General features: G+C 35.9%; 2 protein-coding genes across 2 annotated transcripts; both read left to right on the forward strand.

Annotated features, from left to right (window-relative positions):
- Positions 1-3,508: 3,508 nt before the first annotated feature.
- On the forward strand, positions 3,509-9,218 carry LOC149173870 (uncharacterized). The gene is made up of 4 exons (XM_089426856.1): positions 3,509-3,718; positions 5,419-5,514; positions 5,750-5,997; positions 6,306-9,218. The coding sequence occupies exons 3-4, from the start codon at positions 5,752-5,754 to the stop codon at positions 9,216-9,218; spliced, it is 3,159 nt and encodes a 1,052-aa protein (XP_089282982.1). The 5' UTR covers positions 3,509-3,718; positions 5,419-5,514; positions 5,750-5,751.
- A 197-nt stretch (positions 9,219-9,415) lies between these two features.
- Positions 9,416-10,833, forward strand: LOC149173871 (uncharacterized). The gene is made up of 2 exons (XM_089428028.1): positions 9,416-10,480; positions 10,723-10,833. Exon 1 carries the CDS (start codon positions 9,425-9,427, stop codon positions 9,950-9,952), a length of 528 nt encoding a protein of 175 aa, XP_089284154.1. The 5' UTR covers positions 9,416-9,424; the 3' UTR covers positions 9,953-10,480; positions 10,723-10,833.
- Positions 10,834-13,164: the final 2,331 nt, after the last annotated feature.

Here is a 13,164-nt window from a genome sequence, read left to right on the forward strand (position 1 = left end):
AATACAAAGATATATTTAACTTTAATTTAAAAAATCAAAAGTATTTTTTAATTTTGATTAGTACAAAGAAGAAAATTAATGTTATATTGGGAAATTGGGCATTTACGATTTCGTGATATACAAGAAGATTGTCATCTTCTTGATATTGAGAGTGTTAACGACTATAAACACTTTTAAAAACTACATGAGTATATAATTAAAATATTATAAAGAGATGATCAACTTTAATCTTGAAAATCCAAAAGTGTTTTGTTTAATATTAAAAAAAATCAATATTACTAAAATGAAAATGAATTCTCTTGAGCTTCATAGTGAAATTAGGGGTTGGTCAATTTGAGAAACACCATGGGATGAAAGAGTTTGTCACCTTTATGATGAAATTCACTTTTTCTTAGGTTGAAGATGAAACTCACTTTCTCTTAGATTGTCCATCTTGTACTCACATTAGATCTAATTTTCAAAACATTTGTCACATTACTAACCTTCTTGAGCATTTAAGCCAACAAAACTATGGTGATAGCCAAATGCTTTGAATGTTTTTTGAGCATAGAAATAAATTGTTAAAGAATTTTGAGTAATCTCTTTACTTCTTAAAGTTCCATAAACCATATGAGTTTTAGTGGAGGTTAATCATCATCATAATCACAACACTGACCTTCTTAACCTCCTAAGCCATCTAAATTATGGTAACGTGAGGACGCTTCTCTCACTATTTTCTGAGCATAGAAATAATTAAAAAAAAAAAACTAGATAATCATTACCTTTTTAAGGTATATGTTCATATATTAGTTAAGTCAATAGTTAATTATTATCTACAACAAATTTCTTTATATTTATTAATAAATTATTACAGAGAATCAACTAAATTATATATATATATATATATATATATATATATATATATATATATATTATATATTCACCCTACTTTATCATGAATATTCTTTATCTTTAAATAGCCTTTGTTACAATACCATGGACCAATACCATGGTTTATCAATACCACTTGCCCAAAAAACCATAACTCATTTCATATGACATTGATTCATATAACATTTTTTTTAAATTAATGAATTTAACTAAAAAGGAAAAATGCATAACTACTGTAGAAATAAATGTATAAACATAACTATCCACAAAATTATTTTAAATTTTAAAAAATTATATCCACCTTTGGCAAGGATGACAGGAGGATGCAAAATCTTGGGGGATAAATGAGGAGATAATCTCGGAGAATAAGGATAATATTAAAAATACTATCCAAATTTAAGGATAAGTTGTGGGATGATAAGGAACTAGAGAAAATAAGGTATTATAAGGAGGTGATCAATCCACTTTTGCTAACTAGAATTATCTTATTAAAAATACTATCCAAACCTAGTATGATGTTCGTCATCAAAGTTAAAATTTTGATCATTCTGTCAAAATAAAATAAAAAAATAAAAAATCTAAAAATAGAAAAAAAATAAATAACTATATAAAACATTTAAATAATGCGGATTCATAAAAATTATACAAATGAAGAAATTGGATCCCTCTCGACTCATGTTAGATCGGTATTTAAGATGGATCTATGCTGGTAAGGAGGTTATCAGCCCCACTCTTGCTAACCAAAATTATCTTTATGTCTTACCAGTGTTAAGAAAAAAATAAACATTACGAAAATAAAAACTAATTCTAAAATATTAAAGAGTTTCAATTAATATCTTACTTTCTTAAAGTCAAATAAACTACATTAAATCTTAATAATCATTTAATCATCATCATATTATATATATAAAATAATTTATTAACATCATTTTTTAAACATATATTTTATCAATTATCAATTATATAAATATTTATAGTAATATTCTTCATAACAATATTGATATCTTAATCTATATATAATTACCACTTAACACGCACGACCTATTTAACTTGAAGAAATTAAGTCAAGATTACGCAATAAACTTTGATTTGACAATCTCGTTTATTTCCCACCATGAAATCTCGTCCAAGATCACGTAAATAGCTAAACACTAAAACCTGTAATAAAAAATTATGCTATTAATCTCACTCATTAAGGTGGTTATATATATATATATATAAAACAAAATAAAAAAATTGGTAAAATTTAATAATAAATGGATTATTATTGAAAAAATAAATATAATTATTTTAATGTTTAAAAAGTCTAAACATAGTTTATGTGACAGATTAGATTATTTTTTTCATTTAGTTGATATATTTGTCGTTTTTTTTTGTGAAATCTTACAATAAACGCTCTAGTTTCTCAACAAACTTTCGCTATATAAATTATTCTAAGAACTAGTGGCCAGAATATCTAGATAGCTATTTGTCATACTAACCAAATTTTAATCAAACAAAAACAATTTTAAAACATACGAAAAACACACAAATAATGTCATATATCATTTAAATCATTCATTTTCTCTTTTTTTAACCGTGGTAAAATCATCCGTTACTTTTCTAGTTACAGGGTACAGTATTGGCTATCAGTCAAAATCTGTCTGGATTTTTTGTTTGTTACTAACCTTAGTCTGCAACGTTACAGTGCAGCGATTTAGGAAGCCCGGCTTTAAAGGACGAGCGACCAACCGAATCGCTGGTGTAATATTAAGAGGAAGAATTAAATAATGAATTTTGAAGGCCTTGGATTTGCTACTAGTAGTAAGTAGGTTATAATTTATTAGTTGAATAGACCTTGAGTGCCACACAAATGGGAGAAGTGACTTTATTATGTAACTAAAGATGGGGATTTTGTCTTTTTTTTAAAGCCAACTTTGTCCAATGATGCCAACTAAAATTTGATTGGCAACCTGATGTTTTGTCAGAGTATGTGGATCCCATTTTTCATTTTTTCCGAGATAAGCTAAGGATACCCTCTGGAAAAATGTTGGGGAAATTAAAAAATATCAGGTGGGGGAGAATGTTGGTATTGGTGGGAGAAAGAGAAGGGGGATTTTGGGTGAAGATGAAGAGGGAGAAAGAGAGGTGAGATGAGATGAGGAGAGGAGATCACACTTTTGTTATTGGAAATCCCAGCAATTTTGTCTTTTTCTCCTTCTTATCATTCCTTCCATGGATATCTGGGTCTGCCTCTCACATTGCACATGACAACCTATGTGATGATGTGGACTGGTGTTGATGATGTGGACCCATGCTGACCGGTCTGCATCTCTGCTTAAGCAAATCAACTGGACCCCTGGTTTAGCAATATCTACCCTTTATGGCATAGGCATCAACTTCTCTTGCAACTATTTAGATCACATACCCATTTGTTAATATTATTTTTTAATGTAAAATAATGTATTTTTTAAATATTTGCACCTTCTCCTAAGTCAAAAGTATAAGTAAGATCTCCTTCATCCGCACTGCTTTTGCTGTCCGGAATATCTCCTCCATTTCCCCCTCCGTACTCCCTATTCTTCCATTCATGCTCTTCTCGTTGTTACCCCTCACACGGTAAAATCTCTGCTTTTGACCACTCTGGTTAACGGTAATTTCTCTCTTTTCTTGCATCCCCGCACACTTATATTCTTCCATGGCAGATTATTCACACTTCCATTTCAGTCTCTGAACATTATCTGGTTCTTGTTCTTCTTCGTTTTGATTTTTGGATTTTTTTTTTGCTGTCAAGTGACAGAAGGTGAAGCTCGATGAACAGCGTTGACGCCAATTTTTGGCTTCCCTGGAGCCCAGCGAGACTGAGCAGGTAAGTTGAAAAGCTTAAGCCCTCTTTCACTGTGCTTTTCATGCGTTTTTAGCCCCTCTGGTTTGCTCTGTTAAAGGTCCCATGTGATCTTGACCTAAGGGACCGGAGGGCTTGTGCATTCAATGGTAGAATTTCTGTAATTTTTTGTGGAACTTCTGCAATTCGGTAGGAAAACACAGTTGTACCTGTAGTTCGGGAGATCGTCATATTGTTATTTTTTTTGGTGATATTATTAAAAATACAGAAATGGGTTGGCACTGGACAGTAGATTTTTTTTTATTATGAAGTAAAATTCTGTGAATATGTTGTCTTATGATGTACTGGATTTATGTGTCATGGTTTCTGTGGGTTTGGCTCAGTGGATAGAGAACTGTGGTTGTAAGTTCAACCCCTGCAGACCCTTTTGCCCGCACGTCCATGTTGGATCCCCACAGCCTTGAATCATGAATGTGTTCATAAGTTCAATCCTCTCTTGACTCGGCATTCCTGAACAGTGCAGACCCACAATGCCAAGTGCAAAATCTGTTATCAAGTTTAATCCCTTCCACTCTTGCCGCCTTGCACGGAATAGAAACCCAATGCCAACTGCAGACCTCATCACACTACACATTGTAGAAACCCAGTGCCTTGTTCAGAATCTTTTGTCGAGTTCAAATCCTCCCACCCTGTTGCTGTGTATGTAGCAGAACCTCAATGCCAAGTGCAGAATATGTTGTCAAGTTCAATCCTTCTCACCTTTTCACTGTGTCTGGAGTAGAAACCAATGCGAAGTCTAGAATCTTTTGTCTAGTTCAATCCCTCCAGCTTTGATGCATGGAGTTGAACCCAATTACCAATTGCAGAATCTGTTGTTCGCTTAAGTTCCTCCCACCTTGTTGCAGTTCATGGAATAAAACCCCAATACTAAGTGCAGAATATGTTATCAAATTTTGTGGTGCAGACTCCAGAGTATAACATTAATGCTCAGTGCAGAGTCCATTGTCAAGTTTAATGCTTCCCACCTTGTTGCGGTGCATGAAGTAGAACCCCAATGCCAAGTATAGAATATGATGTCAAGTTCAGTCCTCATGGAATCATTCTGTGTTCTCTCAGACTGACCCTAATCCAAGGCCAGAACTTGATCTTGAGTTCAATATCTATGGAGTTTGTGTCCCCATTCTTAATGCAAACCCCAATGCCAAGTGTGGAATGTTTCACATGTTCAATCCTTAGGTTATGATCACACGTGCACCACCAAATGCATGCAATTAGGCATCAGCAGACTCTGTATTAGAGAATTTATATGGGGCCAGTGCCAACTTCTCAAGCCACGCTTGAGTTCAAAACCAAGACTTCAACGGAAAGAACAAAATGAATGGGGTACAAGGAACTAGGCTTATGCTCCCTCCATATGGTGTTTATTTTTTATGGCTGGAATATGTTTTCCTTTGGCACTGCATGTGTGAGAACCTCACGGTTTAAAAGATGTCTTATACAAGCTTTACATCACCAAGACTAGTTCACTCACAAAGCTACCAAACATCTTTCATATGTTATCGGTGGAATTAATTTTATTAGTTATTCATTTTGCAATTCCTCAATAATGCAGGAGTAATATGTGACTAATCTACTTGTCAATTACTAGTATATGGCACTCTAAATTCTATCGCTGGAAACTTATTAGTATATTCTTGCGGTGGACAAACCTATTCACCCTGCAGGCTTTCCCTTAATCATAGCTCATCGATGGCCTTCTAAAAATCAGACTAAGTGACGACCGTCGTAGAGGACAAGCCTACAGGGTCGATATTAGACAGGTATGTCTTACTTGGGAGGGTGCCCAATTCTGGTATAACCTTGCAATTGGGACTGTGGCTCAGGAAATATATGGGAGATTGCCAAACATCTGAACCCCTAACCATGTTGCAGCAATGAAACTGATCTATAAACATACTGAAACTGATCTATTTATGTTGCTGGCTCTCAAATTCTCTATCTCAGTTGACATTTAACAAAAGTGATATGTTAACAATGACCATTCAAATTTTGCAGGCATGGGAGCAAATGTACAATTTGAGAATTATTTTTCAGTACTATTCCCGAATGAAAATGGCAAGCCTGATACAAGAATAAACAGTAGTCTTCTAGAGGCTTGGCCACACTGTGCTAGAGAGACAATTTTGAAGGAGAACGGGTTTTATACTAATACTAAACAAGGAACTATGGGACTATGTTCTGAAAAAGATATGGAGATCTTGAGGCTTACAATGCTCAAGCATGAACAGATATTCAAGGAGCAGGTATGCAATTCTAATATCTCAAACTGAGCGGTGGCATATCTTTGAGTTGTAAATTTGACATTGGTCTCTGTAAGTGCATTGTTTTCATTTTTCCGTTAAATTCATATTCTTGTTTTCTGACTTAAGCACGAGTTTGTTACATGACCTTGCTTTATTACCGGGTAAAATAAAAAATTGTAGAGAAAGTGTGATGACTCACGTAGATTCAAAAGGAAGAAGTGAGACTAGATGGAAGTGACTCAATGTGCCAGGAAGACATCTCCATTTAGGAAAGTTCTAACATGTCGTAATTCTTGGTGATACTGCAGGTACGTGAACTGCATCGTTTGTATCGAATGCAAAAATTACTAATGAGTGATATCAGAAGAAAAGATTCCAACACATCAACTTTGACCTCTGGAACAGTCCAAGAAGGCTCATTTCCAAATCACAATGGGTCAGAACTTCTGAAATTGGATGGAAAAGGTAACTTTTGGGCTGCTCTAAATTCTCCTATTACCAACAAAGACAGCAGAGATCAGCAACAGCGGAATTCAGGTGTGGACTACATGCAAAACTACAGATCTGGTTTGTTTGAAAAGAACCAACAAATGAGTTTGAGTCAACAGGAAGTCAAGCAAATTCCGAGGGACTTTTACAACCATCAAACTGGCAGAGCTGCACGACTAATATTTGACCTTGAACAATCTGCTGATGTATATATGGATGCTGAAATAAACGATCGAAATGAGGAAGGGAACTCTAATAGAGGAGAATTTAGAAATGGTGTTGAGCCAGAAAGTGATTTGCAGCTTTCTTTAAAAACTGGGTGCGAAAAGGCCGCAAAAGAAAATGGAAAGCAAACCGGGCCATACATACAATTTAACATGTCACAACTGAGAAGAGAGGAGGTAGAGGAGGATAAACAATTAAGATGCCACGAGGAACCTATTCTTTTCCCGACAGTCTCTACTAGATCTGTAACTGGTGCTCAAGAAGAATGGCAATCAGATTCTACAGATTCTAGAGCCAAGCAAAGGGAAAGTAGGTATGCTTGGCCAAAAGAAGGAATCCTTTCAGGTGCAGTTCCACAAGAAAGGAACTCTCTATTTGCTTTGGTGTCTTCTAAAGGATTCCTGATTGATCCCTCCTCTACTCCAATGACAGGTACTATTCATGGTGTTTCTCCAGGACTCTGTTTGAACTCTAACAGAGAAATGCATCCATCTGGTTTGTGGAGAAAGACTGACGAGGGTTTGTGCCAAATTCCTCATGAACTGCACTCTCAGGGGTTCTGTATCCTACCAGCAGAGTCAGAGTTGCAGAAACAGAATTTTCGCCCACAAGATAAATATCGTGCGCAGCCATTTGTTACTTCTGGCAGTAATATGATGAATGTAAAGAGACAAGCTTCTGAGTATGGCATAGGGAGTTGGTATCAAAATGGTAGCCTTGTGCAACGCACACAACAGGATTCTCCATCAATTTACCATGCTGGAAGTCCATTAATTTTTGGGCAAGCATTATGCCAGACAAGTCCTGTTGTTGGATCAATGAGTAAGCAGCAACAAGGTCCGCTCCATACCTTGCCTGCATCTATTCCAAGTTCTTCGGGCTTTCCATCAAGTAACTTGCAGGAGTGTTCAAGATCTCTTTGGTCCACAAGTTCTATTGGATTTTCACCTACACAGGCTTTGGATGATAAAAGTTGTCTCGATAGAAATATAGAAAAAATAGATTTGACACTCGGGCTTTCGAGTGTGGGAATTGAGGAGGCAAGGAAGAATGGATCATGTTATTCCAGTGCCACAGATAGAATGGAAGGTGCACATACTAACAGTTCTGGTCAAGTTGAAGCCACCAACAAGAAACTACGTCAAGAGTCTGTGCATATGCATGGAATAGATAGTCAAAGCAGCGAAAACTTGACTAGAACATTCATAGAGCTTCCATCTACACAAGAGATGGAGAGTGATAGTGTGAAACATAGAGCGCACTTGAATGGTTTGGACTTTTCAGATCTTTTAAAGCCTTTGTCAGAAAGCATGCAGTGCATAAGGGCAGGTGACAGGATTGGTTTAACAAAGCATTTGGTGGATGATCTTGGGGAAAGAGGTGCTCATCAGAGCAAAGAGAATATCACCTTTGCTTCTAACTTATGGAAGGTTCATCATATTACAAATGAAAAAGATAGTGCAAAGTCTGAGTTACCACAAGCGGAACGGGGGATGCTCAAACCTGAAAATCTGCTTGGTCTTGTTGACAAACCAATGAATAGTTCTACCCCCATCCACGGAACAATTGGGAAGTACCCAGAAATTAAAGCAGATAGAAGTCATATAGACAGAGATATCCATCTACATAGTGTAGGAGATTCTGGGGAACCTGATACGAAAATAGGGGCATTTAAAGAAAACATTAATGCTGCCTGTGGTCCAGTCAAAGAAGAAGGATTTGCTGCCCATGACAAGTTTTTGTCATCTGTTGTTGATCATGTCAATAAAAACATGCATGAGGAAACTACCCTTGTCCTAGGAATTAGAGGCAAAAGAAATGCTAACAAATTCTCTAGGCAAATGGAGATGGAAGCAAGATACGCCCCAAGTGATAAGGAAAACGTTAGAGCAGGGTCAGGTTCTCAAGCTTCTTTTGCCATGAGAGACCCAATGCCCACTGAGGGAGTTGTTAACAATGGAGAAATGGTAGATAACTTTGCTCATCATATTTTTGTTTCAGATATAGACCCTGTGGTTAATGTCACAGGGCAAGGCTCTATCGGAACAGAAAATGCTTTTAATTTTGATCAAGAGAAAAGAAAGGGCTCAGAAGAGGGTGTGTGTCACTCGGGCCTAAAAAGAGTGAAAGTATCAAAAGATGGAGCTGAGAAGGATGCTCATGCTCAGCAAACTGACTCCACTGAGCCTTTATCAGAAACTCCCAAGGACAATGTGCAATTATCCCAGTATGAGGTGGATTTAGAACAGTGCACCCAATATGTTCATATACAAAGAGGAAGCAAATTAAACATGGAGTCAGAAGTGGACACTCTCCGAACAAAGGTTATAGAAGGTCCCTCGTGTAGTTCCCCATTTCTAGAAAGTGTATCGGTAGTAAATAGCACATCAAGGAATTCATCAGTAGATACAGATGATGCAGCAAATGTTCTTCTGAAAATTGCATCAGGGAGAATCTTGGAATGGTCAGATGTAGATTCTGGTGAATTTCTGTTTGCATCGGTATGAAAGCATCATTGGATTGGTTCGCAGATGCTGTTGTCTCAAACTGCGTGGCATCCACTATTTCAGGGCATAAAGAAGACGTGGATCATCCCTTATCATCACCTAGAAGTGGTAGCAATGCAAAAGAACCTGAGTTTTCTGAAGATTCAATCCCTAAAGAAAATGCTTGTAGTCCGAATGCTTCTAGTGGGTTTGATTTTTTTGAGTCGATGACTTTGATGCTTGAGGAAACTTTTGTGGATACAGATTTCAAGCCAATTGCAAAACAGGAACAAGAAGCTGAAAAGATGCCTTCTGCTATAAATCCTATTCTTAGGCCATCCAAAAGAGGAAAGCGCAAAAGAGACAGAGATTTTCAGAAAGAGATCCTTCCAAGCATTTCATCTCTTTCCAGACAGGAGGTTACAGAAGATATGCAAATCATTGGAGGGCTGATGAGATCAGCAGGAGATGCTTGGCATACTGGTTCTACAAGAAGAACCACAGGAAAATTTTCCTTGAGAGATGACTGGTTTCTGCCACTGACAGGCCGCCGCTCCAGACATGTCAGTGGCTTCCGGGCTAATGCTGGAAGTATAACTAGAAACATTGATGTTCAGGCATCTAGGCGTCATGATTTGGAAGTTGAAAGGGTTAATGCACTATCTTGGACCAGTTCATGGGGTGAGACAATAAGGCGGAGGCGAATGCAACGTCATCGTGCACCGATGACTTCTCTTGCTTTGAATCCTGTTTGAGCAAACAGTAATGCATAGTCTCTGTACGTGGATGGAATTCACTGGGATCAGTTTCTATTGGAGAACTTGTATTATGATTGCCATTACATTATGTTGAATTGGATCAGACATCATGGGTTTTTTCATATACTGCAAAAGCATGAGTTGTAAATTTCACTTACCAGACAAGCAAATAATTCACATGATTCTGTGTGAAAGAGGCACCTTCATGTTGTGAGATATTTGTAGAGAAGTAGATTTCCTTGTTCAGTTGATGAATTTCTTGAAGTACCCTTCTTGGGTATCACTACTAATGGTAACCCTTATACTAAGAGTGTAAGTCCCATCATTTAATCTGTGGGCTTACATTGTATTGTCCTTTGTTTGGAAAGTGGGAACGGTTTTGCGATCAAATCAAAACTTATTGTAGAAAAACCCAAAGAACAACATTCTTTTGAATGTTAATCTCTTGCCTGGCTTCATCCAAGTGCTTCTCACGTTTCAACATTCCTCTGATCAGGAAAGCATAGTTGGTGATGTACAAAGCAGGCAAGTATTTTTGAGTAATATATTGCTCAGCATTGAACAATCTCTAAGTTTAAGCAACGGGTCAGAAAAAGAAAGGTCTAGAAATTGTAAATCTCAGGGTTACAGCATGCAAAACGTCAGTCATTGCCAATCTATCTTGTATGTTTTTTTCTTTTCTAGACGGTAACAAACTGCAGTTGGTCTAATTACATTTTTATCTTGTCAACTTAACATAAGATCTTGCTTCTTGTATTATCACACAGGTTTTCAGTTGGCTATAAGAATTTTTTTTTGGTCTCCTTCTGTTAAAGAAGTGGACCTACCGTAGGCGTATATGCCACCACAAAGTGGTATCTATTATCTGGCCTCGTCCATTGAGATACAACACATCCACCCAGTCTTGGATGAAGTAGTTAATTCTGTTATTCACATTAATGCAGTGACATATCTTGGTTAGGAGGATCGGGGGTTTCTTTGAATTCAGATCTCAGCAATGAAAGTGCTTTGATTTAACCTCTTGTACACAATCCGCTTGACAAATTGGCGACATAGATTTATGGTGTAAGCAAATCATTCAAATTATATGCTAAAACTATTGCAGCTTTGGAACCCTGCCATTTTTGTATGGGAGTGAGACTGTCAATAGCATTTCTTTATTTGGGGAATGCTAATTGCTGGCGTGAATGTAAGCAGGTCATAAACTTTGACAATGTGTTAGCTTTCTTTCTAATTTTGGGTGGTCCTGTTGACCTCAATAATTCACATACAGACCCCAGACTTGCAAAGATAATTACATATGGTGAAAATGCCACTGGGTTTGATATTGGATGCATCAAGAGTATGGCCGACCTCTGACAAGAAAAGTTTTCTAAAGATGGCAGAAATGAACAAAAAATTAACATCCTAATAGTGATTGTCCTGGGAGATGCGAGGTTCTCTAGCAGGTTGGGGGCTGAAGAGATGTTCAACTTTTTGTTCGTGCAATGTAATAAGAAAAAGTGGAAATAACAGGTATGAAAAAGTAAAAAACCAGAAAAAAGAAATACTTTACATTTTATTTATTACAAAAATGAGCTAGCATATATCTTTCTTAACTTTTAAACAACAAAAGTCTTGCACTTTGATATCTTTTTATCTTTCTTGAAGTTTAGTAGATCCAGAGTTAAAATAGATTTATACTAGTCATCATACTCAAAAAACATCTTCTTAATACCATTCAGAATCAAATCTAGTGATGAGACATTCAGAGTTTACAACCAGCTCTCTTTAGTGGAATACATGAGTCCTTGACTAGGCTTTCAAGTCTCTTGTCTGTAATGGGTTACTGTTGAGAAGTCTAGCCACATCACAATTATTTCTCGATTCTAATCACGCCCATTTGTCACCAACTGCTTTTAAGTCCTTCACCAGGCTTTCAAGTGTCTTGTCTGTAATGGATTACTGTTGAAAACTTGTCTGTAATGGATTACTGTTGAAAAGTCTAGCCACATATGATAATTCTTCCTAGTTTCTAACTATTGTTTGGTCTCCAACTAATTATATTGTGCGTGGGTGTAAAGGTCAAGTGCAAGTATGATTTCCTTTGCTGTCTTTTCATTTTTAATATATTAAATAATATAATAAAACTAGGGGAAATATATAATAATACTTAAAAATTATACATAATATTGAGAAAGTTAAAAAATACAAAGATTATATTTATATAAAAAATAATAATTCAGAATAATATAAAAAATAATAATTCAGAAAAAAGAGTATACAGTTTCAATAACAACATAATATGTATAGTTGAATCCCTAAGGTGATAAATGAAAAATATATACATATGCAACTTCAAAACTTCATAATAGATGAATCCTTAAGGTTAGAGATAAATGAAAAAATATAATACATATGCAACACCAAAACTTCATAATAATCATTGATGGCATTTTTATCTAATGTTTGCAGTATCTTATTTACAATTGTTCTTGTTGATGTGAAATAGTTTCTCTTGTAAGATGCGTTGTGGAACAATAATTGCATATGTCTATCTTGTGACATCTTGGAATAGCTTCTACATCTGTAACTCCTCTTGGTTCTTGAACATAGTGACTTATCCTTTCACTTTTTTGAACAACTTCATCACACAGCAACCCATCTTTTGTGTCAATAAAATGCATTTATCCTCTCATATTTACCATGATCCACCACTAATTTAGGATATCAATGACAAGTAGTTGTATGTAAAGGATGCGATATGCTACAATGATTATCTATAATTTCCTGAATACAGTTCACTTCTTCAAACCATTTTTTTCTTATATATTAAATGTTTGGAGGTCTACTCCAGCACCCTGCAATCTATCCAAAAGGTTAGTTTCTGCCGCACTTAACTAACTCTGACAAATCATTATAACTTTGTTGCTCCTCATTCTAGAAACATCTTCTAAATCAATATGAATACTCACCACTTCCAGTGGATCCTTTGTCAACCAACAATTGGACTAGTAGTGACAAACTATGCTTTGATTAAAATATTGTTTTGTTTGATTATTTAAATATTAGTTTGTATTACATGCAAAATTGATGCTATACTATTATTATGTAAATAAAAAAATGGGGAGGGCGAGGTCCCCTAAAAAGTTGTATTAGGCCCAATATACAATATACATTATGTACAAGTGTCTCCATCACATCCCAATCAAATCCATATACAAGCTCAA

Source organism: Pinus tabuliformis, chromosome 4_2, assembly GCF_031772625.1.
Source record: "Pinus tabuliformis cultivar Carrire ecotype Pingquan chromosome 4_2, CPIR1, whole genome shotgun sequence".
Taxonomy (NCBI): Eukaryota; Viridiplantae; Streptophyta; class Pinopsida; order Pinales; family Pinaceae; genus Pinus; species Pinus tabuliformis.